General features: G+C 36.6%; 1 protein-coding gene across 4 annotated transcripts in view; it reads right to left on the reverse strand.

Moving 5' to 3' along the window:
• Nucleotides 1-26,588, reverse strand: part of LRBA (LPS responsive beige-like anchor protein) — a 779,214-nt gene that overhangs the window by 500,706 nt on the left and 251,920 nt on the right. For all 4 annotated transcript variants that reach the window (XM_030916318.1, XM_010372523.2, XM_030916327.1 and 1 more), the window contains one exon: nucleotides 18,212-18,276. In XM_030916318.1, the coding sequence (XP_030772178.1) occupies nucleotides 18,212-18,276 (65 nt within the window). The remainder of the gene's footprint in view (nucleotides 1-18,211; nucleotides 18,277-26,588) is intronic.

The raw sequence follows: 26,588 nt of genomic DNA on the forward strand, positions 1-26,588 counted from the left end.
TGTTTTCAAATCACCATACTACACTGAGTTGACCAGTTGTGAAAAAGACCATGTGTACTGCAAGGCCTAAAGAACTATCTGGCCTTTTATAGAAAAAGCATGCACATGTCTGGGCTAGCGGGTGAGGCTTAAGTCCTCCTCCTTATATTTCTCTGTTCTTTGAAGTTTTACAACAATCAACAATCAAAAGAAAGGAAAACAGAAAATCCTTAAAGAAAATAAAAAAGCTTTCTGCCATTCTATCACTTTGTTTCGATCTCTATTAGGCTGACATACACTATCATAATTTGACTCCAGCTATGTCAGACTCTCTCTTCTATCCCCAAACTGTCTTCCAGCTACTTTAGAAGTTAGTGCAATACCTTATCTGTGATTTTGGGGTGACATCATCAGGGTATTTCTTTTCAAATGCTATTAAACAGTACTCATTTAGGCATTACAGACAAAAACAATCCCTAGTGTAATTTTAAAACCCACTAATGAATAACTTCCTCTGATTCTACAGATAGAGAAAGCAAGGGCTTTCAGAGTACAGATGTGAAATACTGGTTTGGGTTCTTAGTTTCCCTCTAGAGACCTAAAACCACATTGTGAATTCAACATCAATATATTGCCTTGTACTTTCAAACATTAATGAAATTGATTAGTCAATGGCACACTATCCTACTAGTCCCCAAACAAGTAACCTCAAAGTTACTCTAGTCTCTTCCCTCTTCTCTACCACCATCCTCCAGGCCCCTAATCAATCAACAAATCTTGTCAATATTTCCTTTATAATATTCTCAGCTTTAATTTATGCTGTTTCATAGCCAATGCCCTAAAAATAAATGTTTCATTATTTCATACACATAATAACAATAAATCTTTTGAGTGCTAATTCTGATCTTTTAACATTTTTGTGCCTCTGCCTTTTAAAAACACTGTCAAACATCTGTTCAACACCTATTACATTATAGACTAGGCTAAGCAGCAAAGATGACCTTTCATTATATTTTAGTTGGGGGAAAAAAGAGAATACACTGGAGTCCTTTCCAGCTTGAAATTCACACTAATATAAGTGCTATGGTGGACATACCCTAATGTGACCTCCAGTGAGTCGTGGCTTTATATGATCCCAACCCCTTGAGTTCAACCTGGGCAAAATCTGGCACTTCCTTCTAGCAAACAGAATATGGTAAAGATAATGGGATAATCATTCCTTAATTAGGTTACTTTACATGCCAATGGTGATGGGATAATCACTCTGGTACTTATGTAATAAAGCTCTGCCCTAGCACACTGCAGAGATTCTCCTGCCACCCTTGAAGAAGAAGTAATGTGTGACAAGGCCATGAGACAGGGAAGTATGGACAGCCTGTAGGATCTGAGAGCATCCTCGCAGTGACAGTAAACAAGAAAATGGGAAACTCAGTCCCACAACAGCACGGAACTGAATTCTGCCAAGAAATTTATGACCCCAAGCTCCAGAAAGAAATGCAGTTTGACCAACACCTTTATTGTAGACTTGTAAAACCCTAAGCAGAAGATCCAGGTGAGTCTAGACTGCTGACCCATAGAAACTGTAGGATAGTAAACATAAAATTGCTTCAAGCTGCAAAATTCGTGGGAATTTGTTATAAAATAAGCAACACAAATAAAATTAGAACATAAAAATACATTTGCTATCATATGTCTACAGAAGCAAAGATCACAATAATCTACTAAAGATGAAAAAAAGCTCCAATAGAAAATTAGAGCACAAAGGTGAGCCTTAAATAAATGGCAAAAGCAATAAAGAGAGAAAGATACTTCAGATAACAGTGTGAACAAAGTTATCAAGAGAAAAAAATCTTTTTTCTTCCTTGAGATGGAGTCTCACTCTGTCACCAGGCTAGAGTGCAGTGGCGCAATCTCATCTCACTGCAACCTCTGGCTCCCTGGTTCAAGCGATTCTCCTGCCTCAACCTCCTGAGTAACTGGGATTACAGGCATGTGCCACCACGCCCAGGTAATTTTTGGATTTTTAGTAGAGACGGGATTTCACTTTGTTGGCCAGGATGTTCTCGATCTCCAGACCTCATGATCTACCCGCCTTGGCCTACCAAAGTGCTGGGATTGCAGGAGTGAGCCACCACGACCGGCCAAGAAAAAATCTTGTATGTTCTATTTTCAAGAGAACCAAAACATCCCTTTCTATTATTTAGTTTTCAAGATGTCCATTTACTGACATATACACTCAGATAGGTAGATGGATAATTTTCTGTCTTGATGTTTCATTCATTTTTCTGGTTATGTAGCATTTAAAAACCATGCAACACTTTAATAATGAAGCAACAAGTGAAAGCTCCCAACCCTCTTTCCTGTTCACTTTTCGGAATACATCACCACCATCAGTAGTTTATGTTCCTGTCCTTACATGTATCTAAACTTATAGAAACACAGTATTTATGTTCGTATATATGAAACACATACGGTATTTATGTGCATATATATACAAATGTACATGTTCGTGTGTTTTGTAAAAATATTTTTAAATATTTAATAAGTCATACTATACTGCTTGTATATTTTACTTAACCATATACCATTATGTAATCAGAACAGCTTCAAGTGACTCATGTGGATGGAGTGTACCGTAATTTATCAAAATAGTTCCTTATCCAGAGATCATTCATTCTTTCATTCTCTGCCCCATTAAGATATCCATTATTTATCCAGTTACTGAAGCTAGAAATACCAGTCAGATCTTCCTTCTTCAGCATCCTACAGATCTAATAGACTAAGTACTGCCCATTCTACCTCTGCAATAACTTTAAAAGTTATTTTTCTCTTTTTTTTTTTTTCTTTTGGTGAGACAGTCTCGCTCCGTCGCCCAGGCTGGAGGGCAGTGGCATGATCTCAGCTCACTGCAACCTCCGCCTCCCTGTTCAAGCGATTCTCCTGCCTCAGCCTCCGAGTAACTGGGATTACAGGAGCCCACCACCACACCCGGCTAATTTTTTGTATTTGCAGTAGAGATGGGGTTTCACCATCTAGATGTAGCCAGGACGGTCTAGATCTCCAGACCTCGTGATTCGCCCGCCTCAGCCTCCCAAAGTGCTGGAATTATAGGTGTGAGCCACTACGCCTGGCCAAAAGTTGTTTATCTTTGTAACATTTTCCAGTGCCCTTCACTGGAAACTCACTGGCACTCAGGATCACGTCTTTGGTTATTATAATAGCCTCCAATCCAACTTCTTTCCATGAGTCTTACTATTCTTGCCCATTCTTCACGGGGGTCATCTTTCTAAAATGAAGATCTGATCATCACTGTATCATTAACAAGGTATCAGTCATCAGCCAGCTTCCCATGATCTACAAAAGAAACTACTTTGCATGGCTTATAAATCAGTCTCATTGTTATTAAAATTTTATACTCTAAGAACTCCAGGCCAGGAACTACTTTCCCAAACATTACACCCTGTTACTGTACACTCCTTTGCCACTGTTCCTACTGTCCCAGGAATGACTTCACTTCATATTCCATCTAACCTACCTTCAAAGCTAAACCAAAGTAAAGGTTCACTACAAAACCTTTCCTGATCCCACACCTGCTTTCTCTCCATAGAAGTAATCCCCTACCAAAGTGCATAAGCCTCTTCTTTAGTACTTATTACTTTGAAACTTTCTGTATAACACATTTTCAATTATGTATTTACAAATCTGTCTTGCATTTGACAACGCACCAACCATTTATAATTTTTCTTTACATAACCAAAGCATAGAACAGTGCCTGATCATTGCTGGGGATCCAGCAGTACCTATAAGGAAAAGAAACTCTTTGACTATCCACTTCTGCCAGTCACTTTTAAGCTGCTAACTGTAAGGAATACAAACATGCATAACACTGTCCACAAAGAGTTCACAATCTCATATGGAAAGTTATAGGACTATATACAAATAGCAAGATAACTGTGAAAAGGTTCTTAAGGTTCTTAAAACATTTTCTTCTCTTAACTTCTGCAATAATATATAGCACTTTCTTGGTTCTCCTCCTATCTAGCGGCTGTTTCTTCACTGTCCCCTTTGCTACATCCTCCGCTGCACTACCTATAAATCTTGTAATGTCCAAGAGCTCAGCTGTGTGTTCTTTCCTCCCTCTAAATTATTTCATCCAGTTCTATGACTTTTAATCCCACCTACATAGTACCTGTGTTTATATCTCTAACACTATCCTTAGTCTCCTATATTTCAGACTCACAGAGCCAACTGTCCAACTAGAATCTTAACTTGGATACCCAATAGGGCATTTCAAATCCAACATTTCCAAAGCAGAGCTCTTGATTCTACCTACTCACTGCCAATAATACCTCTTCCCCATCACTACCTCAGTTTGTTCCACCACAATAAATAGCACCAAAGTCCACTCAACCTCAAGAAATAATCTTGGATTTTGTCATTTTCTCACCTCCAAATCCCATTCATAAAAGCAAGTTCTACTGCCTTAACTATTAAATACATCACATATATGTTTACTTCTCTCCATCATCATTGCTACCACATCATTCTAAGTCACCACTCCCTCTTTTATAGAATACTTCAGTAATATCTTCACTGATTTCTCTGCTCTCATTCTTGCCCTGTATACTGATCCTATCACAATTCATACTTCTAAGAATGTAAGTCATGATATTGGGAAAGCTGGATATCAACATACAAAAGAATGAAATTGAGCCAGGCGCAGTGGCTCACACCTGTAATCCCAACACTTTGGGAGGCCGAGGCAGGCAGATCACAAGGTCAGGAGTTCGAGACCAGCCTGGCCAACATGGTGAAACCCTGTCTCTACTAAAAATACAAAAATTAGCTGGGCATGGTGGTGGTCACCTATAATCCCAGCTAGTCAGGAGGCTGAGGTAGGAGAATCGCTTGAACCTGGGAGGTAAAGGTTGCAGTGAGCCAAGATGGCACCACTGCACTCCAGCCTGGGCGACAGAGCAAGATTCCATCTCACACCAAAAAAAAAAAAGAAAATGAAATTGGATACTTGCTGCTATGGTTTGAGTATCTGTATCCCCTCCAAAATTCTTGCAGAAACCTAATCTCCAATGCAATGGTATTAAGAGATGAGGCCTTTCTGAGGTCATTAGGTCATGAGGGCTCCTCCCTAGTGAATGGAATTAAGGCCTTTAAAGAACAGTCATCACACAATGCTTAAGCCTCTTCTGCCCTTTCGGCTTCTACCACGTGAAGACAAAGTGCCATCTTAGAAGCAGAGACCCAGCCCTCATCATACACTAAAACCTGCCAGTGTCTTAATCTTGGACTTCCAAGCCTCTAAAACTGTGAGAAATAAATTGCTATTATTTATAAATTACCCAGTCTCAGGTATTTTTTAAGGCAGCATACAGAGTCTAAGGCACTTATATCATATACAAAATTGTCTCAAAATGAATCAAAGACCTAAATGTAAGAATTATAACAATAAAACTCCTAAAAGAAAACATAAGGAAAAGCTTCATGACCCTGAATTTGGCAATGATTTCTAGGATGTAATACCAAAAGCACAGGTAATAACAGAATAAAAAATAGATAAACTGGACTACATCAAAATTTCTGGGCCAGGTAAACTGGCTCACACCTGTAATCCGAACACTTTGGGAGGCTAAAGCAGGAAGATCGCTTGAGCTCAGGAATTTAGACTCCATGTCTATTTTTAAAAAGATAAAGGAAAAAGGAAAAAACAACAACAATAACAACCTTCTGTGCATCAAAGGACAAAACCAACAGAGTGAAAAGACAACTCCAGTGGCTCATGCCTATCATTCCTGCACTTTGGGAGGCCAAGGCAGAAGGGCTGCTTGAGCCCAGGAGCTGAAGACCAGCCTGGACAACATAGCAAGACCCCATCTCTACCCAAAACAAAAAAAATAGCTGGGCATGGTGGTACGTGCCTGTGGTCTCAACTACTTAGGAGGCTGAGGTGGGAGGATCACATTAGCCAGGAGTATGTAGCTGCCATAAGCCACTGCACTCCAGCCTATATAACAGAGAGACCCTGCCTGTCTCAAAAACAAAACCAACAAATAAGCAAAAAAAACAAAAAACAAAAAAACCCCTGTAAGTTATATCATGCCACTTCTCTATTAAAAACTCTGCTCTTACTGAACATGGTTTAATCCAAATTTCTTAGCAGAGCTTACAGGGCCTTATATGAGCTGAATATTGAATAGCTCTCTTGACACTCCCAAGCCTTACTCTCTTTCTTGCTGATTTTGTTCCAGTCACTCTGGCCTTCAATTTGTTTAAATAATACACAAATACTATTCACTCCTTAAGGCCTCTGCTCTTGCTGTTTCCTCACCTTAAAATGTTGTGACATACATCTCAAAAGGGTTAGTTAATTCTCTTCATTCAAACTGTTTCCCCTTCACAAGATTTTTCTAAACACTCCATACTCCCTAAAAGCCAGTATGTTTATTCTCATAACATTACTCTGCTTTGTTTTCTTCTAAGCATTTATTACTATCTAAATTGTCTTATTTTGATTACTTGTTTATTATTTGTTCTCTCCTTTATGACAGCACAGACTTATTCACAGCTATATCCTCAGATTCCAGAATAGTACCTGGCACACGGATTATAATCAATAAATAGATACTGAATGAATGATAAAAAATGAGTGCCATAAACCACTCCCAATCTACTTTTTTGTCCTTTCCTTATATCCAAAACCTTAATTCCTTCATATCCATTTCATTCCTCTTTCCCTCTGAGGAGTATTCTGCAATTCTATCCTACAAAGACCTTTACTTTATGTCAACCTTTATTTTTAATATCGTTTTTGTAGAGACAGGGATCTTGCTATGTTTTCCAGGCTGGTCTTGGAAATCCTGGCCTCAAGTGATCCTCCCACCTCAAATTCCCAAGTAGCCAGGACTACAGGTGCATACTATCTAATTTTTTGTAAAGAGATACAGGATCATGCTATGTTGCTGAGGCTGGTCTTGAACTCCTGGGCTCAAGCAATCCTCCCACCTTAGTCTCCCAAAGTGCTGGGATTACAGGAGTCAACCACAATGCCCAGTTTATTTTATGTCAATCTTATCCCTAATGATTATTGTAGATACAGCATATACTTGTTTATAGAATATCTTATAAACATTCTGTTAGAATTATATGTGTATTACTCTATTCTCTCAGAAGATGAGCTTCCTTAATCAGAACTGATTAAGAAAGCAGGGAAGGAAAAAGGAAAAATCTTTTAAAAAAGTAAAAAAAAGTTTTTTGCTTTTTTTTTTTTTTTAAATAAACATAATATCTAACAGGTACTGTTCAGGTAGGCTATACCCCATCATTATTTGATGAGTGGATAGTTTGTGGAAATACTTCAAACCAAATATTCTCAAGCATTTAAATTTATCTAAGCAATTAACAGCAAAACCATGGAGCTTTTAGACTTAAACCATGGAGCTTTTAGACTTAACTGTGTCATAAATTTAAGTTTGAAATATTTTCACTGCATAATACAAAATGATTACCATCTAACCTTACTTATTTAAAAGAATATTATAAAAAGTGACTAGGATATATGTAAACTAGTTAATAATACTTTCAGAGAAGAAGGGAAGCATATATATCTTTTCCTTCACAATTTACAAAATGTTTTAAAATCAAAGCATCTGAGAAAGTTCTGACTACATACCTCTCATTGTTTTAAATATACACACAATATTATTTGTCCTTTCATTAAGGAAAATATTAAAATGACTTCAAAAATTAAACTAATAAGATATCTAAACGATTTTTTTTTTTTTTTTTTGCTATTGTAAGGGGTCAATTTTTCTCATCTATATGCTTATTTTCCTAAATATGCAAATTATACAATATTTAGGAACAGTAATTTTATCTAACAGATGTGTAAACTATTCAAACAAAGAATTAAAGGTAAATTGAAGTTTTAATTATTATAAGCAGCCTCAAAATGTTGCATTTACTGTAGATTAAATGTCTAAATGCAGAGCATAAAATGATTCACATATTTTATTATTAAGAAGAAAAAACTATGTATAATTTACACCTACAGTGCAAGAAGGAAGAAAAAAATGCTTGTGTCAGCCTTAGGAAACAAACAGCCCTATCAAGTGACCAACTAGAAAAGATTCACACTAGAGGCTCAATAAATAACAGTAATGATGACAACCATCTCCCATAACTACATTACAGCCCATTGGCCACATCTGATTATACTAGTCTAGACCTTGGGTAAGCACATACACATTTTCACCAAGAGTTTTCCAATATTACTGCTCTGTTTCCTGGGCTTTCTGTGACCCCCATTAGCAGCAACTGTCATTTTCGCTACTAGACATGACCATTGATGGGAAAGGAAAGTTACCACCTTTCTACACTCTAATAATTGAGAATGTGGAAATAATGTTCCTGAATTGGCAATCCTTCTAAATATAGTAATTTCTTTAGAATTAGCTACAGAGAAGGGGATAAATTGCTTCCAATGATTTTCTACAGTAATATGAGAACTACTAAAGCCTCACTTTTCAAAATATCATCTCCATATATTAACATAGCCTTTATTCTTATAGTGAAGAATTATTGCCTAACTCTCCAGGTACCTGCCTCCTCGTGACATCTATCTCTCTCTGTCTCTCACCCAGCACATCCAATAATTAAGTATCACAAAAATCCCTAAATTGTTTTCCCTCTGCACCTTTCTCAGTTAAAGCACTCAGTAACAACTTTGAATAAGGGATGTAAAGGCTCTAACATCACAGAATACATACACCTGAAACCTTAAAAAGAATAGATTTTGTTGGTGACTGAAAAAATTAATTTAAATTTTTTAAAAAAATTTTAATGGGCTTCATACACATTTAAGGCCAATTTAGATCTTTCTTGATTGAAATTTAGCCCAGGTAGTAGTCAATTTTTCTGGAAGGCAATATCCTTGATCGGGGAGACCACAAGGTATCCATACGCTTTACTACAGTTTAAATGGAGATAGCAAATACTCCATAAAGTTATTTCATCCTGAGAATATAAAACCTTAGTAATTTAATATAAATGTTACATCCTGATATCAACCTGTTTTTCCAAACTTATTTTACATGATAATCCCTAGTTGAGCATTTTAAAACAACTCATGGTATTACAGAGGCTAGAATGGAAGCAAAAGGACCAGGCTGCAAGCCTTTATCTGATTATTTTAGATAAAATAATTTCTTAGGACTATGAAAGAATCTATTCTCTAGGATGTGCAAATAAAAAGAGAGAGAAGATAGTTATATGTAGAAAAGCAAAAATACAGAGAAATGGCTCTCCTGACTCTCCACTTGGAATTCAGCAGATTCCTCTGCTGCACAGTATCTACCACCTTCTATCTTCTTATAATTGCCTTTGTCTCTTCATTGTCAGTGACATTTCCTTAGTGATTCATAGAAATTCATCCTTTCAGATTCCACTCTGACCACTCATTTAACACTGCAATGTCCTCTGTATCCGATTGTACCTATTCTCTCCCCCTCTCCTTGTTTTAACTTTCTCATATCACTTATCAGCTGAACATACTATCAACTTTTTAATTTCTTTATTGTCTAACTTTACCAATTGAAATAAACCCTATCAGGGCAGGCATGTCTATTCTGACCATTGCTAAATTCCCAGAGCTGAGAATATGGACCTGCATGTGGCCGGTATGGATTAATATTTGCTGAATAAAGTGAGTGACTCTATTTTCATTTTATTCTTATTTTACTCTTCTCAAAGGTTATGAGAGTTCCTTTTTTCACCTATCCCTAATACATATCCATTTTTTCTATAATCATGTTTATTTAATAAACGATCCTACTTACATAGAAGCTGTTGTAGTTTTTTAAAATGTATAAGGCTATGAAACATCTACACAAACATAAGCATATTCTACAGGCGCGTTACATCCAAGCCATCTTTGCTAAACGTTATATACATTTGGTCTTGGTAAAACAAAATGTCAAACAGCAAATCCTATATAGCGAAACATTTAAAGCTCTGAAATCTAGTACAATTTAGCATTTTTAGGGGGTGAAAAAGCACCATTCAAACGCACCATTTTTTTACATAAATCAGAACAAAACAAGCTTAAAAAGTAGCCACAGATCAGCGTGATGCCTCATGCCTGTAATCCCATTACTCTGGGAGTCCAAGGTGGGAGGATCACTTGAGCAGGAGTTCAAGACCAGTCTGGGCAGCATGGCAAAACTCCAACTCCACAAAAAATACAAAAATTAGCTGTGGTGTGGTGGCAGGCACCTGTAGTCCCAGGTATTTGGGAGGCTGAGGTGAAAGGATCATCTGAGCCAGGGAGATCAAGGCTACAGTGAGCCTTGGATATTGCCACCGCACTCCAGCCTGGGCAACAGAGTTGAGATTCCATCTAAAAAAAAAGTAACCATTGAAAAATCATTTAATTATAAAATCCCATATAAAGTGCACAAAACAAGCCTCTATATTCAAAATCTATTAAAGGAAGTATATTAATGATAAGCTGAAATCAAGCTATAAAACTAAAAATAAAAAATAACCTGACTATGTAAGTACTTCAAACCAAACATATGAATAAAATAAGAAACATATGCTTATCCTAATTAAGGAGAGAAAATTCTAATCTTCTTTGATAAGCCATTAAACTTTCACAAAATGATAAACATTAATTTAAATAATCTAATCTTTAAGAGCATATACTTCATTCTAAATCAATCAGAGAAACTTCTATACCAATACAATCCAGAATTGAAGTAAACAGAGATAAAGACATGAGCCCAGGAGGTAAGAGGTTGCAGTCTGGGTGACAGAACAAGACACTGCCTCAAAAAAAAAAAAAAAAAGATAAAGTCTCTGCTCAACTAATCCATTGTTGATCTCTGACTCTACCCCCAAAATAGCATCATTTCCAAACAACTGTTTACAAGATGCAATTAAGCAGAACACAGTGACTCACGCCTGTAATCCTACCAACTTGGGGGGCCAAGGTAGGAAGATCACTTGAGCCTGAGTGACAAGGCACGAACTTATCTCTTAAAAGAAAAAAAAAAAATTATAATAAAAAAATTTAATTGGCGTTTTTCTATAAAGTATCTTCCTATATATATAATTTTAAAACTGAAGCCAGAGAAAGCATATGGCTCTTTAAGTAACACTCAAGGATTTCCAAGTGATAATCTCTACCTCAATTCAAATTTTATCTTCCAATGGTACAGATGAGAATATATTCTAGCCACACTGTTTACTTATGTGCAATAAATACCTTTGTCTTTTTATCAAAGGATAACCCAGATCTAAAACACAAGCGCTAATGGCCAAACAGGGTCTAAATGAAATCTTTTCTGGCCTCTCTCCCTGTCTCCCTTTTCTCTCTTCACCTTCCCTTCTAGTCATTCTTCTTCTCATTCCACCAACATTACTGGTAATCATGCTATTTAGAGAAGTAAAGACAAAGGCTGGAGCTGCTAAATGAATGCTCAGAAAGAACACATGCAACCTAAGCAGATGAATTTTGAAGACAGACCAGTGTATTAGTACTCGAAGCACTATGTCTTTTATGTGAGCTATTCATATATTTGGATACAAGTCTGAGTTACTGCTGTAATAAGCAGACATTGACTGTCCCTAGAGGATGATTAAGCAACGTGCCCAAAAGTATGTGGGATAATCGCCCTTTCTGTGCTTTCCAAGGAAGGGGTAAAAAGAAGAGTCACACCAGCACGTCTAAAAGTAAAGTTATAGGAGGCTATGAAAGTTCTTAAAATGTGTTTTTATTAAATTAAACACAAAACTATAATTATTGGTTATTTTCATTATTTACATATTTAACAAATTACAAGATTCAAGATGAGAATTTAAATCTTAAAATTTTTACCAAATATTATACTTTTAAACTAGGTTTCATAGTCTACTACTTCCCTGACTTTTACTATCAAACATTTAAAAAATTAACCAATAAAACTATGCCTGCTTTTTAATTTAAAATATAAATGAAATAGAAACAATGAGAGAAACTAATAGAAAATTTAAAAAACTAGAAACAAGAATGAAAGGAGGCCAGGCACAGTGGCTCATGCCTGTAATCCCAGCACTTTGGGAGGCTGGATGACTTGAGCCCAGGAGTTCAGGACTAGCCTGGGCATCAAGGCAAAACCCCACCTCTACAAGAAAAAAAAAAAAAATTTAAAAATGTAGCCAAGTGTAGTGTCCTCAATAGCAGTCCCAGATACTTAGAAGGCTGAGGTGAGAGGATCACTTGAGCCAGGGATATCGAGGCTAAAGTGAGTCGAGACCGTGCCACTGTACTCTAGCCTGGGCAACAGAGCAAGACCCTATCTAAAAAAAAAAAAAAAAAAAAAAAAAAAAGACAGAAAACTCTGATAGAGGATTTACACTGATTTTTCAAAATTCTAGAGGTTAAGAACAAAAAGAGCACTACCTAAATACATAAAATATTCATCCTTCTCTCTAAGAGATACAAGTCATAAGACAGGAGACCATCAACAAATCATTACAAATTTCACAGAATAATGTCTCAGAGCAGCTGCCTTGATCACAGCTACCTAGAACAACATCAGGAGCTTAAAATGCTCTAAAAAGTATTTGGAGGGATCACAAGCAAGCTGGCAAGAAGAAAGGTGGCAACCTAGCAGCCAGATCTATTTCTGCCAGCAAAATTAACATCAATACTGAGACACTAAAATTTTTTGCAAGTAATATCACCAAAACCTCCAAGAAAATAAGAATAAAAGGGAAAATAAGAACTTGAAGCCCTTTATTTATCCAAATAAGAAAAAACATACAAGATTCACTGGCAAAGAATTGAGTTGAAAAACATAAGCAACAGTGTTATGGAATTTAATTAAATATATGTTTCAATTCAATTCAATTTCAATTAAATACATTTGTAAGGTGAAAAAAATAACTAAGATAAAGACAAATCGAATATACAAATAAATCAATTTAGGTCCAATATACATAAACAACGTAACCTACACCAAATCTAAATTTAGTATAACACTGAACCCTCAGATTTCATTCAAGAGGGTCAAAGGGAGTAGTAATAACTGTACATTATTTTCTGTTGATGTGGTGCTACAGCATCACAGACTCTAAAAGTTGGCTTTAATATTCTTTAAGTTCTTTAAAACTATTGGTTTAAAGAAAGTTGTGCCTTTCAAGAATAAGAAAACTCTTTTAGATCTATCACTTGCATATTTAAAACATAAACAGAGGTGGTGATAATGATTCAAAATATCATAAAACACTCATAAACAAAATTATCATTCAGGAATAACAACGTTCTTGCTCATAATATGTGAAAATTTCTTTTTTTTTTTTTTTTTTTTTTGAGACGGAGTCTCGCTCTGTCGCCCAGGCTGGAGTGCAGTGGCTGGATCTCAGCTCACTGCAAGCTCCGCCTCCCGGGTTTACGCCATTCTCCTGCCTCAGCCTCCCGAGTAGCTGGGACTACAGGCGCCCGCCAGGTCGCCCGGCTAGTTTTTTGTATTTTTAGTAGAGACGGGGTTTCACCATGTTAGCCAGGATGGTCTCGATCTCCTGACCTCGTGATCCGCCCGTCTCGGCCTCCCAAAGTGCTGGGATTACAGGCTTGAGCCACCACGCCCGGCCGAAAATTTCATTTTTAACTGAAATCTTTTATTATAAGTATGTGTATTTTTTTCTCTTTTAAGTCATCAAGGTGGTAACAATTATGTCAGTGATTATCAATTATTATAGCTCTATAAATTTGTTTAAAATGGAGTGTTGTTTACATAAAAAATACCAATAATTGAACTCAGAATTACCAAAACAATGTATTTAAAAATATATTATTAAACAAATGTAAGTTAAAGAGACCATCAGCAAATCACTATAAATTTCACAGAGTAATGTAACATCTCATAGAGCAGCTGTCTTGATCATAGCTACCTAGAACAATATCAGCAGTTTCTACTAAACAACAATCACTTATGTCTGAACTTAGTAATTGATTTGCTAATGATACTCTTCAAGTCTGTTAGACCTTATGCTGTAGTCTGTCTACAAAGGTCTTCATGTTATTTACACTAATAAAACATTAATCAAGGGCAAAATTTATAGCAGCTACTCTATAAATGAGGTCAAGGCAGGTCAGACTTACATAAGAAGAAGAAAAAAGGTTAGTCTTTGCAGTAAAAAGGAAAATCCTTATTACTATTCTTCCTGCCCCTGAGATTAAGTCTAGTAGTCAAACACTCCAAACTATTTCACAAACACATCTATTCCTATGAAAACTCATTTAACCTCAAGGCACTAAATATTTATAAAATGAAAGCCAAATCCACTGATTTACAAAAATAACCCACTAAAATTTTCCCTTAAAATATATTATACACTGTAAATAAAGAGAGAACGAAAATTTCCAATTTTGCCTCCACTATTTTACTAATGAATCTTAGCTTCCACCACTGTTTATTTCAAACACTTAAAAGATAAAGGCTGAGTGTTCTCTATAGGCTAAGCAGTGAAGTAAAGAAAAGAGTTTCTAACTATGGGAAGCTAAAAAATCTAAACAGAATAAGAAAAGCAAAGGCAAAATGTCAGAGAAAGGGTACTATGAAAATAGTAACAGATGATATAAAAGTAAATTTTTCAAACAACTGTTTCAACAAATCTTCAGAAATAGCAATAGCCAGAGTATTAGCATTTGTGCCAGTACCTTCAAGTCTCAGTTCCCACAGAATAACACAGGTCCAGCAGACACCTGTATGTGCAGTAAAGTGTGTTACAAGAGAGGAACTCTGAGCTTATGGCACTTGAATCTTTTGTGATAGCCAGTAGGTCTGTTGGTCTTTGGCTCAGAGAGAGACATTATTGTACTAGACAGTAAATGATCTTGCTTTGTTCCAAATGGAGACACTATGTCTATATTCCAAAGATGTCTGATATATAAAGATCTTTGAATGATAATGCAAAACAAAGGCATTTCGTATCTCTACTTACAAGGCCAAAAATCTTAAGAGTGATGCCTGGCTTTAAACCCACATCCAAGCCATTAGGATATCCTGTCAGGTCTTATCTTCAAAATAGGTTCACAATCCTACCACTTCTTACCTCCTCTACCGCTAGCAACCTTGTCCCAGTCACCATCATGTTTAATCAGACTTACTACAATAGCCCCCTAATTGATCTCTTTGTTTTTTGTTTTGTTTTGTTTTGTTGTTTGTTTGTTTTTGAGATAGGGTCTCATTCTACTGCCCAGGATGGAGTGAAGTGATGTGAACACAGCTCACTGCAGCTTTGACCTCCTGGGCTCAAGTGATCTTCCTGCCTCACTCTCCCATGTAGCTGGGATCACAGGTGCATGCCACCACACCCAACTAACCCTTTTTATTTTCTGTAGAGACAGGGTCTCACTATGTTGCCCAGGCTGGTCTCGAACTCTCAGGCTCAAGAGATCCTCCCACCTCAGCCTCTCAAAGTGCTGGAAATAGACATAAGCCACTGCTTCTGGCTGATCTCTCCACTTTTATCCTTAAATTCCTACATGCATCAGTCATAGTAATTCTTTGTTCCCCAAAGCAGGGTCTTGCTCTATCTCCCAGGCTACATTGTAGTAGCATGATCACAGCTCATTGCAGCCTCGTCCTCCTAGACCCAAGGGATCCTCCCACCTGACAGCTTTCCAAGTAGCTGGTACTACAGGCACCTGCCTCCGTACCAGGCTAATTGTTTGCATTTTTTGTGGACAGTTTCACCATGTTGTCCAGGCTGGTTTTGAACTCCTGGGCTCTAGCAAGTCACCCACCTCAGCCTCCCAAAGTGCTGGGATTTTTAATCCAGAGTGATCTTTTTAATCCTTAGGGAGACTGTCTTCCTCTTCTTCTCAAAATCGTGCAATGGCTGTCATTTCCCACAGAATAAATTATAAAGCCTCTACACAAAATATTGCCCTATGTTATATCTCTGACCTTACTTCCTATTTCATTCTACTTTAATCACTCTTTTCTTGCTATATTGGCCTCATTCCTCAAATACATTACAGAGGCTCTCACTTGTACACTGGCTGTTCCCTACGCTCTTCCATACATGGCCCTTTGACTCCCTGTGTGCTTCAAGTGCTTGCTTCAATGTTACTTTCTCAATGAGTCCTAATCCTGCCACTCTATTTTAACTACAAACCATACCAACATTTTCTACTTCTTCAAAAATTTCATTCCCCTCATCTGCTCCATATTGTCTTTTCTCATAGTACTGACCATCATTCACATATTATATAACCTATTAATTTTTCTGTTGTTCATAATCAGTCAATGCCTATTGAATATACAATCCACAAAAAAAAAAAAGAATCTTTATCTATTCTGTTTATTGCACTGTATCCTCAGTAGCAATAATAATTCCTGGGACATAGTATATAATAAATGGATGAGGAATTGAAGCTCAAAAACCAAAAGCACTTGCCAAGTATCAAAGCTGAAACCTGAACCCAGGCCTATCTTCAAAGCCAGTGCTCTTAATTATAAGTCTATGTTGCCTCACCTATTAAATGTAACAGTAACATACATAAGTAAGGGTAGTTACATTTAGTAAAGTCTACAATGATCAAAATCACCTCATATAAATTTTTCTTTTAAAAAGCCCAGGAATTACACTTCAATAAACACTAAAAATTATAAAAAATCTGCTCATAGGTGTTTTGCATTAAGCAGAATATTTGTATATTTAATCAACTGCTCCAGTTACCTCTTTTCTGTATATAAACTTCAATATCATCCAATAACTTAGTGTTAAAATCAGCCAAAAGCTATTTTTCAATAACTATACACTTTGAAATGTTTACTAAAAGGAAGAGTAAAGAATTAGTCATTATTTTATTCATTGCCCTATGAATTAGTAATCACTGCTATAAATCATATCAGTTTTTATTGATCATCTACTATTTGCTACACTCTACATGAAAATGTAGCTCTATCTTTCATATAGATCATTGTAGTAACCTTCCTACTGTTGTTCATTTCAATCAGGTCTTCCCTCCTTCAACCTATGCTAAATAATTCTGCCAGTTAATCTTTCCAAGCCCCAAATATCACAATGACTTCTGTTTGAAATCTTCCAAGGTTTCCCACTCTCTTGAGGAATCTAGATGCCCAATTCCAACACCACCTCTCCAACACACACAAACACACACGCACACGAATATCCTATATACCTTCCCACATTACAATGCCTTCAGATATTCTGTTACCTGTGTTTGAAACATTTTTCACACAAACGTCCTCCAATTTTTCCATATCCTCCAATTTTCTAATGTTTACATGACAAATCGTACTGATCCTTGAAATGCCTCTCAAGAATCATGTTTCCTGGTTAAGTTTTAAGCATCCTGTACTTACATATTTCCATCACAGAATTCAGCATTAAGTATTATAATTGCAGGTTACTAGTCTGTGAGCACCTGTAATTATTTCTGACGGAAAGGATTTTAGTAGTATTTAAAATCAAATAAAGTTACGAATACTCTTTTCTCCCTTTTCCATAACATTTATGAGAGATAGAGAGCAAGCTTTGATTCCTACATACAAGTTCAAATAGTTACCAAAGGACTGATAGGGTCAATCTTCCAACAACATCACCCAAAACACTAATCGAACACTGCTGAAACAGTAAGTTTGTTCAGAATACTATCTCAAAGGGGAGTCAGTAGCATCTTTTAATCTATACTCTGGGTCTTCAGTTCCATTAATGCAAAATCAGCTACTACAAATCAGACAAAAAGTGATCCACTAATCATTTCCTCAATTTCTTTTTACCTTTTAATTCTTTCACTCTTTTACATTTGTTTTCTCCCTTTTATCTCTCTTTTCATCTCTGCACTTTCTTCCCTTCTTTTACCCACCACTGAATTTTCATTCCTTGAATTCTTCTGTTTCTGCTCTTTAAGTGGAAAACATACCTACTTATTTCCTCTATCACCTTTCTCATCACATCATATTTCGAAACTTGTTCCCCCTCCCCTTACGGTCAGCCTGTGATATAAGTATCAGTAAGCATGTCTCTAAAGAAAATTATTAAATGGTTAAATATTAACAAATACATAATGATTGATATATGAGAGCTCCATTACATTACTGACTGAACAAATAGTAAATAGAACCCAAAAATATCAATGCCTATGGGAAAAACACAAGATTTTAAAGAAAAATACAAAATGAATTAAAATAAAATAGATTACCTTCCTTCATTGACAAGTTCGATAAAAGCAAGGCCTGCGTTCTTCTGAATAGAATTTTGCCACTCCTATAAAAAAAAAAAGCAAAAATAGCTGAAGAAATGTCACTCAGTAGGTTCTTTTAAAACAATAATAATGAAAAAATCACCCATATCAATTTCATACCTAACTCTTAAAAGTTATTTTAAACCATATGAATAGGTGATATTGACACTAAACAAGCTAGCAACAATTTGATTCTATATAAATTAAACAAGCCTATCTATATTTATCTTGCCCTTTTCATTCTATAACACAATATACTAATTTATCTGAAATAGCTGGGATTTGGGAAAGAAGGTAACAAAGAAAACCAAGGACAAATAGATATTTTTGTTTTGGCTTTGTTTTTTGATTTTTTAAAAATATGTATTATCCAAACTGAAGAGAAGAAACAATTAAATAGTTCAATAACCGTAATACAAACAGCATAGTTTACCATAAAAATTGACGTCTAGTAATTGAAAATGAGATGAGAAAAATCAGTGAATTGAGCTAAACCAGTTTTGAGTTAGAAAACTATAATTCATTACTCTATGAATTAGTAATATCTGGTATAAATCTACTAACTATATTCTTGATCCATTTGAAATGTATCCATTAAATTTTATCCACTAAAAAGCAATCCATTAAAAAGCCTAGGAATGAAATCAATCAATAGAGTGTGTACAAATGAATATTTTAATCCTTATAATAAAATACATATATAATAAGCATTAATACAATAAGAAAAGGCCTACATGAATTGAAATATACCTAGATTTGAAAAATGTTAGTAAATGCACTTGTGTATGTGTGCATCTGTGTGCGTGTGTCTGTGTGCCTACATAAACACACACACAGAGATTTGTTTTTAAAGAACTAGAGGCCGGGCGCGGTGGCTCAAGCCTGTAATCCCAGCACTTTGGGAGGCCGAGACGGGCGGATCACGAGGTCAGGAGATCGAGACCATCCTGGCTAACACGTTGAAACCCCATCTCTACTAAAAATACAAAAAATTAGCCAGGCGAGGTGGCGGGCGCCTGTGGTCCCAGCTACTCGGGAGGCTGAGGCAGGAGAATGGCATGAACCTGGGAGGCGGAGCTTGCAGTGAGCTGAGATCCGGCCACTGCACTCCAGCCCAGGCGACAAAGCAAGACTCCGTCTCAAAAAAAAAAAAAAAGAACTAGAAATACATATATAAGCTTCCTATTTCTTAATATTTAAGGAACTCTTTGTATTCTAACTACGTAATATCTCTCAACTGATCTTTCTTTGTTCTTTCATAAAACCCAAATCAAAAGGCCATGTCTGGCTACTTATCACTGCTCACCAGAAACCATATTCATATTTTCTGAGTGCAATAACTTTAAGACTTTCAAATTCCAGGCAATTTCACCCTAATGGCTATTCTGTTCCACTCCAAATTCTTTTCTTTTTCAGTCTCATCCTTTCTCTTCTACTTTCTCTTTTCTATGTCCACTTTTGTACTAACTCCCTTTGTGTTTTGAAAAACTCAAGGTGGTTCTTGAGACTAAAACAATCACACGACATGATTTGTCAAAGAATTATATTTTATGAATAGTGTTAGCATAACTGTGCTAAGAGAACATATACAGTAGAATAAAAATTAAATAGAAAATCAGTAAGACATTGGAGGATAGTCACTGTCTAGAACCAGCAGAGAAGAAAAGGTAATGTATTCTTGAGGAATGAACAAGAAACAAAGTCATAAAATCCATGTTCTTATTGTGATACTAACAAAATATATCCTTAGGCAGATCATGCTACATCTGCAGGTCTTAGATATTCTCTTTTAAAAGTTTATTCTAGGTATAATTTTTATTACTCTAAAATGTACTAACATTTAGAAATTCATGACTTGTAATTGTACAATACATACTCTCTGAAAATTCATACTGAATTCATATTTTACTGAAACTGTAAAACAGATATTAATTTTTTCCAATGAGAAAAACAAACCTATATAAAACAGAAATATGAATCTAATTTAAAACCATTTACTTTCCATCAAAATAAAATGAAGACAAGTTGTCCAAAGGGAAGCAATCAAATTCCACAAGACGATTTTCTTGAGAGAAGGGCAAGTGCCACAACTTCCTCTCTTTTCAAAAGGTAGGAGAATGATTGAAAAAAGCAGAAACCTCCAATTTTTTTTTTTATTTTGGTACAGAGGGTCCCACACCTAACTTCCCAAGCACAGCACAGAGAGATAATAAGACTCAAAGGCTTACCCTAAATCTAGTAATGCACAAGAACAGTAGAACAGAAACAAATTTAAAGACAGATAGACCTCAACTAGGAAGATTCAAAAAATTATCACAGAAGGATGCAGAAGCAGCTTAGGATTTAAGAAGATGAAGAGAACGTAACTGTGACCCTTGTGGACAGGCAGCAAGTGATCAGCAAGAAGTATGATGCCTCAAGAGATGCCACAGCCAAACAACACAAGCATGAGTTCACTCCTCAGCTCTTATACCTAACATAACATTCTTGGAAACCCAACTAGAAATTTAACATAATACAAGAATAGGAGGGAAGGTGGGACCTCAAGTTGAGGGAGTTTTCATTTACATCATTTAACTTACAGAAAATTTCAAAATACAAACCTAAAGAAGAAAATGAAAAAAAAAAAAATGCTTTTCTTGCTAGAAAAAAAGAAGCCAGTAATTACAAAGGAACTAAAATTCTATACATAAATCTTTAGTCATTTTACTTTTATAAGTATCCACTGTCAGGAAATAAGTCAAGAATGTCCCCTTTCACCACTATCTTTCAACATCATTCTGGAAGTCTTGGCTAATGCAGTAAGACAAAAAAAGGATAAAAATTGAGAAAGAAGAAATAAAACTGTCTTTGTTGATGACACAATCATCGATATAGAAAATCTTAAATAATCTACAAAAAAATCCTGGAATAAGCAATAAATAGCAAGGTTGCAGCATACAAGGTTAATATACAAAGTAAACCACTTTCCTATGTATCAGTAATAACAAGTCACAGACTGGGATAAAATCATTTGTAATTGACATCCGATAAAGAATTGTTCTGCAAAATATACAAAGAACTCCTAAGAGTCAACAAAAACGGCAAGATGGCCGAATAGGAACAGCTCCAGTCTCCAAATCCCAGCGCGAGCGACACAGAAGACCAGTGATTTCTGCATTTTCAACTGAGGTACTGGGGTCATCTCACTAGGGAGTGCCGGACAATCAGTGCTGGTCAGCTGCTGCAGCCTGACCAGCGAGAGCTGAAGCAGGGTGAGGCATTGCCTCACCTGGGAAGCACAAGGGGGAAGGGAATCCCTTTTCCTAGCCAGGGGAACTGAGACACACAACACCTGGAAAATCAGGTAACTCTCACCCCAATACTGCGCTTTAAGCAAACGGGCACACCAGGAGATTATATCCCACACCTGGCCGGGAAGGTCCCACTGCCACGGAGCGTCCCTCATTGCTAGCACAGCAGTCTGCGATCTAACCGCAAGGCAGCAGCGAGGCTGGGGAAGGGGCGCCCGCCATTGCTGAGGCTTAAGAAGGTAAACAAAGCCGCTGGGAAGCTCAAACTGGGTGGAGCTCACAGCAGCTCAAGGAAACCTGCCTGTATCTGTAGACTCCACCTCTGGGGACAGGGCACAGCTAAACAACAACAACAAAAAAAGCAGCAGAAACCTCTGCAGACGCAAACGACTCTGTCTGACAGCTTTGAAGAGAGCAGTGGATGTCCCAACACGGAGGGTGAGAACTGAGAAGGGACATACCAGAATCTCTGGGACACATTTAAAGCAGTGTGTAGAGGGAAATTTATAGCACTAAATGCACACAAGAGAAAGCTGGAAAGATCTAAAATTGACACTCTAACATCACAATTAAAAGAACTAGAGAGGCAAGAGCAAACACATTCAAAAGCTAGCAGAAGGCAAGAAATAACTAAGATCAGAGCAGAACTGAAGGAGATAGAGACACAAAAAACCCTCCAAAAAATCAATGAATCCAGGAGTTGGTTTTTTGAAAAGATCAACAAAATTGATAGACCGCTAGCAAGACTAATAAAGAAGAAAAGAGAGAAGAATCAAATAGACACAATAAAAAATGATAAAGGGGATATCACCACCGACCCCACAGAAATACAAACTACCATCAGAGAATATTATAAACACCGCTATGCAAATAAACTAGAAAATCTAAAAGAAATGGATAATTTCCTGGACACTTACACTCATCCAAGACTAAACCAGGAAGAAGTTGAATCCCTAAATAGACCAATAGCAGGCTCTGAAATTGAGGCAATAATTAATAGCCTACCAACCAAAAAAAGTCCAGGACCAGATGGATTCACAGCTGAATTCTACCAGAGGTACAAGGAGGAGCTGGTACCATTCCTTCTGAAACTATTCCAATCAATTGTAAAAGAGGGAATCCTCCCTAACTCATTTTATGAGGCCAACATCATCCTGATACCAAAGCCTGGCAGAGACACAACAAAAAAAAGAGAATTTCAGACCAATATCCCTGATGAACATCGATGCAAAAATCCTCAATAAAATACTGGCAAACCGGATTCAGCAGCACATCAAAAAGCTTATCCACCATGATCAAGTGGGCTTCATCCCTGGGATGCAAGGCTGGTTCAACATTCGCAAATCAATAAACGTAATCCAGCATATAAACAGAACCAAAGACAAGAACCACATGATTATCTCAATAGATGCAGAAAAGGCTTTTGACAAAATTCAACAGCCCTTCATGCTAAAAACGCTCAATAAATTCGGTATTCATGGAACGTACCTCAAAATAATAAGAACTATTTATGACAAACCCACAGCCAATATCATACTGAATGGGCAAAAACTGGAAAAATTCCCTTTGAAATCTGGCACAAGACAGGGATGCCCTCTCTCACCGCTCCTATTCAACATAGTGTTGGAAGTTCTGGCTAGGGCAATCAGGCAACAGAAACAAATAAAGGGTATTCAGTTAGGAAAAGAAGAAGTCAAATTGTCCTTGTTTGCAGATGACATGATTGTATATTTAGAAAACCCCATTGTCTCAGCCCAAAATCTCCTTAAGCTGATAAGCAACTTCAGCAAAGTCTCAGGATACAAAATTAATGTGCAAAAATCACAAGCATTCTTATACACCAGTAACAGACAAAGAGAGAGCCAAATCAGGAATGAACTTCCATTCACAATTGCTTCAAAGAGAATAAAATACCTAGGAATCCAACTTACAAGGGATGTAAAGGACCTCTTCAAGGAGAACTACAAACCACTGCTCAGTGAAATCAAAGAGGACACAAACAAATGGAAGAATATACCATGCTCACGGATAGGAAGAATCAGTATCATGAAAATGGCCATACTGCCCAAGGTTATTTATAGATTCAATGCCATCCCCATCAAGCTACCAATGAGTTTCTTCACAGAATTGGAAAAAACTGCTTTAAAGTTCATATGGAACCAAAAAAGAGCCCACATTGCCAAGACAATCCTAAGTCAAAAGAACAAAGCTGGAGGCATCACGCTACCTGACTTCAAACTATACTACAAGGCTACAGTAACCAAAACAGCATGGTACTGGTACCAAAACAGAGATATAGACCAATGGAACAGAACAGAGTCCTCAGAAATAATACCACACATCTACAGCCATCTGATCTTTGACAAACCTGAGAGAAACAAGAAATGGGGAAAGGATTCCCTACTTAATAAATGGTGCTGGGAAAATTGGCTAGCCATAAGTAGAAAGCTGAAACTGGATCCTTTCCTTACTCCTTATACGAAAATTAATTCAAGATGGATTCGAGACTTAAATGTTAGACCTAATACCATAAAAACCCTAGAAGAAAATCTAGGTAGTACCATTCAGGACATAGGCATGGGCAAGGACTTCATGTCTAAAACACCAAAAGCAACGGCAGCAAAAGCCAAAATTGACAAATGGGATCTAATTAAACTAAAGAGCTTCTGCACAGCAAAAGAAACTACCATCAGAGTGAACAGGCAACCTACAGAATGGGAGAAAATTTTTGCAATCTACTCATCTGACAAAGGGCTGATATCCAGAACCTACAAAGAACTCAAACAAATTTACAAGAAAAAAACAACCCCATCAAAAAGTGGGCAAAGGATATGAACAGACATTTCTCAAAAGAAGACATTCATAAAGCCAACAGACACATGAAAAAATGCTCATCATCACTTGCCATCAGAGAAATGCAAATCAAAACCACAATGAGATACCATCTCACACCAGTTAGAATGGCAATCATTAAAATGTCAGGAAACAACAGGTGCTGGAGAGGATGTGGAGAAATAGGAACACTTTTACACTGTTGGTGGGATTGTAAACTAGTTCAACCATTATGGAAAAGAGTAATGCAATTCCTCAAGGATCTAGAACTAGATGTACCATATGACCCAGCCATCCCACTACTGGGTATATACCCAGAGGATTATAAATCATGCTGCTATAAAGACACATGCACACGTATGTTTATTGTGGCACTATTCACAATAGCAAAGACTTGGAATCAACCCAAATGTCCATCTGTGACAGACTGGATTAAGAAAATGTGGCACATACACACCATGGAATACTATGCAGCCATAAAAAAGGATGAGTTTGCATCCTTTGTAGGGACATGGATGCAGCTGGAAACCATCATTCTTAGCAAACTATCACAAGAACAGAAAACCAAACACCGCATGTTCTCACTCATAGGTGGGAACTGAACAATGAGATCACTTGGACTCGGGAAGGGGAACATCACACCCTGGGGCCTATCATGGGGAGGGGGAGGGAGGAGGGATTGCATTGGGAGTTATACCTAATATAAATGACGAATTGTTGGGTGCTGACGAGTTGATGGGTGCAGCACACCATCATGGCACAAGTATACATATGTAACAAACCTGCACGTTATGCACATGTACCCTAGAACTTAAAGTATAATAATAATAATAACAATAATAATAAAGGTTGCATCTAAAAAAAAAATGTATGAACATAAAGGAAAAGACTGAAAATTGCACTGATAAATTTGAGTTTAAAAAAAAAAGTCAACAAAAACAAACAATAACATTAAACAATGGGTCAAAGACTTTGACACTTTGACACCAAGGAAGATATACAAATGGCAAATAAGCATATGAAAGATTCTCCACTTGTCATCGGGGAAAGGAGTAGATACCATTAGACACCTGTTAGAATGGCCAAAATCCAGTACACTGACATCACCTAATGCAAGGATGTGGTACAAGAATAAATGAAATCTCAGTCTTTGCTGGTGGGAATCCAAAATAATACAGTCTCATTGAAAAACAGTTTGGTGGTTCCTAACAAAACTAAACCTACTCTTACCATAAGATCCAGCAATTTCACTTTTTAGTGTTTAACCAAGGGAGTTGAAAACTTATGACCACTTAGAAATTTGTACATGGAGATTTATAGCAGCTTTATTCATAAATGCCAAAACTTAGAAGCAAACAAAATGTCATTCAGAAGGTGAATGGATAAATAAATTGTGGTACAACCAGACAATGGAATATTATTCAGTGCTTAAAAAAAAAAAGAGCTTTCAAGCCATGAAAGGACATTACTAAGAGAAAGAAACTAATATGAGAAAGTTACATACTGTATGATTCCTACTATATGACATTTTGGAAAAGGCAAAACTATGGAGAAATGTAAAAAAGATCCGTGTTTACAGGGGTTACTGGGAATGGAGGGGAGCACAAAGGATTTTTAGGGCAGTAAAACTACTTTGTATGAAACTATGATGATGAAGACACACCATTATGCATTTGTCTACACTCACAGAATGCAGACCACCACAGTGAACCCTAATGTAAACTATGGACTTTGAATGATAATATGTCAATGTAGTTTCATTGATTATAACACACACACCAGTCTGGTGAAGAATGTTGACAAGAGAGAAGGCTATGTGTGTGTAGGGGAAAGAGGAACGTGGGAAATCTCTAACTTTTGCTCAATTTTGCTGTGAACCTAAAACTGCTCTAAAAAGTAGTCTTTTAAAAATTAGTAATAAAAAAGTATTTACTAGTACTATTTTTCTCAAATCCATTTGGTCTGATCCAAAATTGCAATGGGAAAGGATTTTTGTTAAAACTCAAAACTACACACGGATGAAATAGGTAACAGCAGAAAGACTCATACATTAAGTAGGCAGGTAAAGGGTAAACATCATTTAGATTTTCTTTTCATCATATACAGAAACTTTCACTTACATTGTCAAATCAGAAATGGTGCCATTTAGATTTCACAAAGATTTTACGTAGTATTATTGAGGTTAGACTGAAAACAAGTTAAAGTTAGTA

Source organism: Rhinopithecus roxellana, chromosome 2, assembly GCF_007565055.1.
Source record: "Rhinopithecus roxellana isolate Shanxi Qingling chromosome 2, ASM756505v1, whole genome shotgun sequence".
NCBI lineage: Eukaryota > Metazoa > Chordata > Mammalia > Primates > Cercopithecidae > Rhinopithecus > Rhinopithecus roxellana.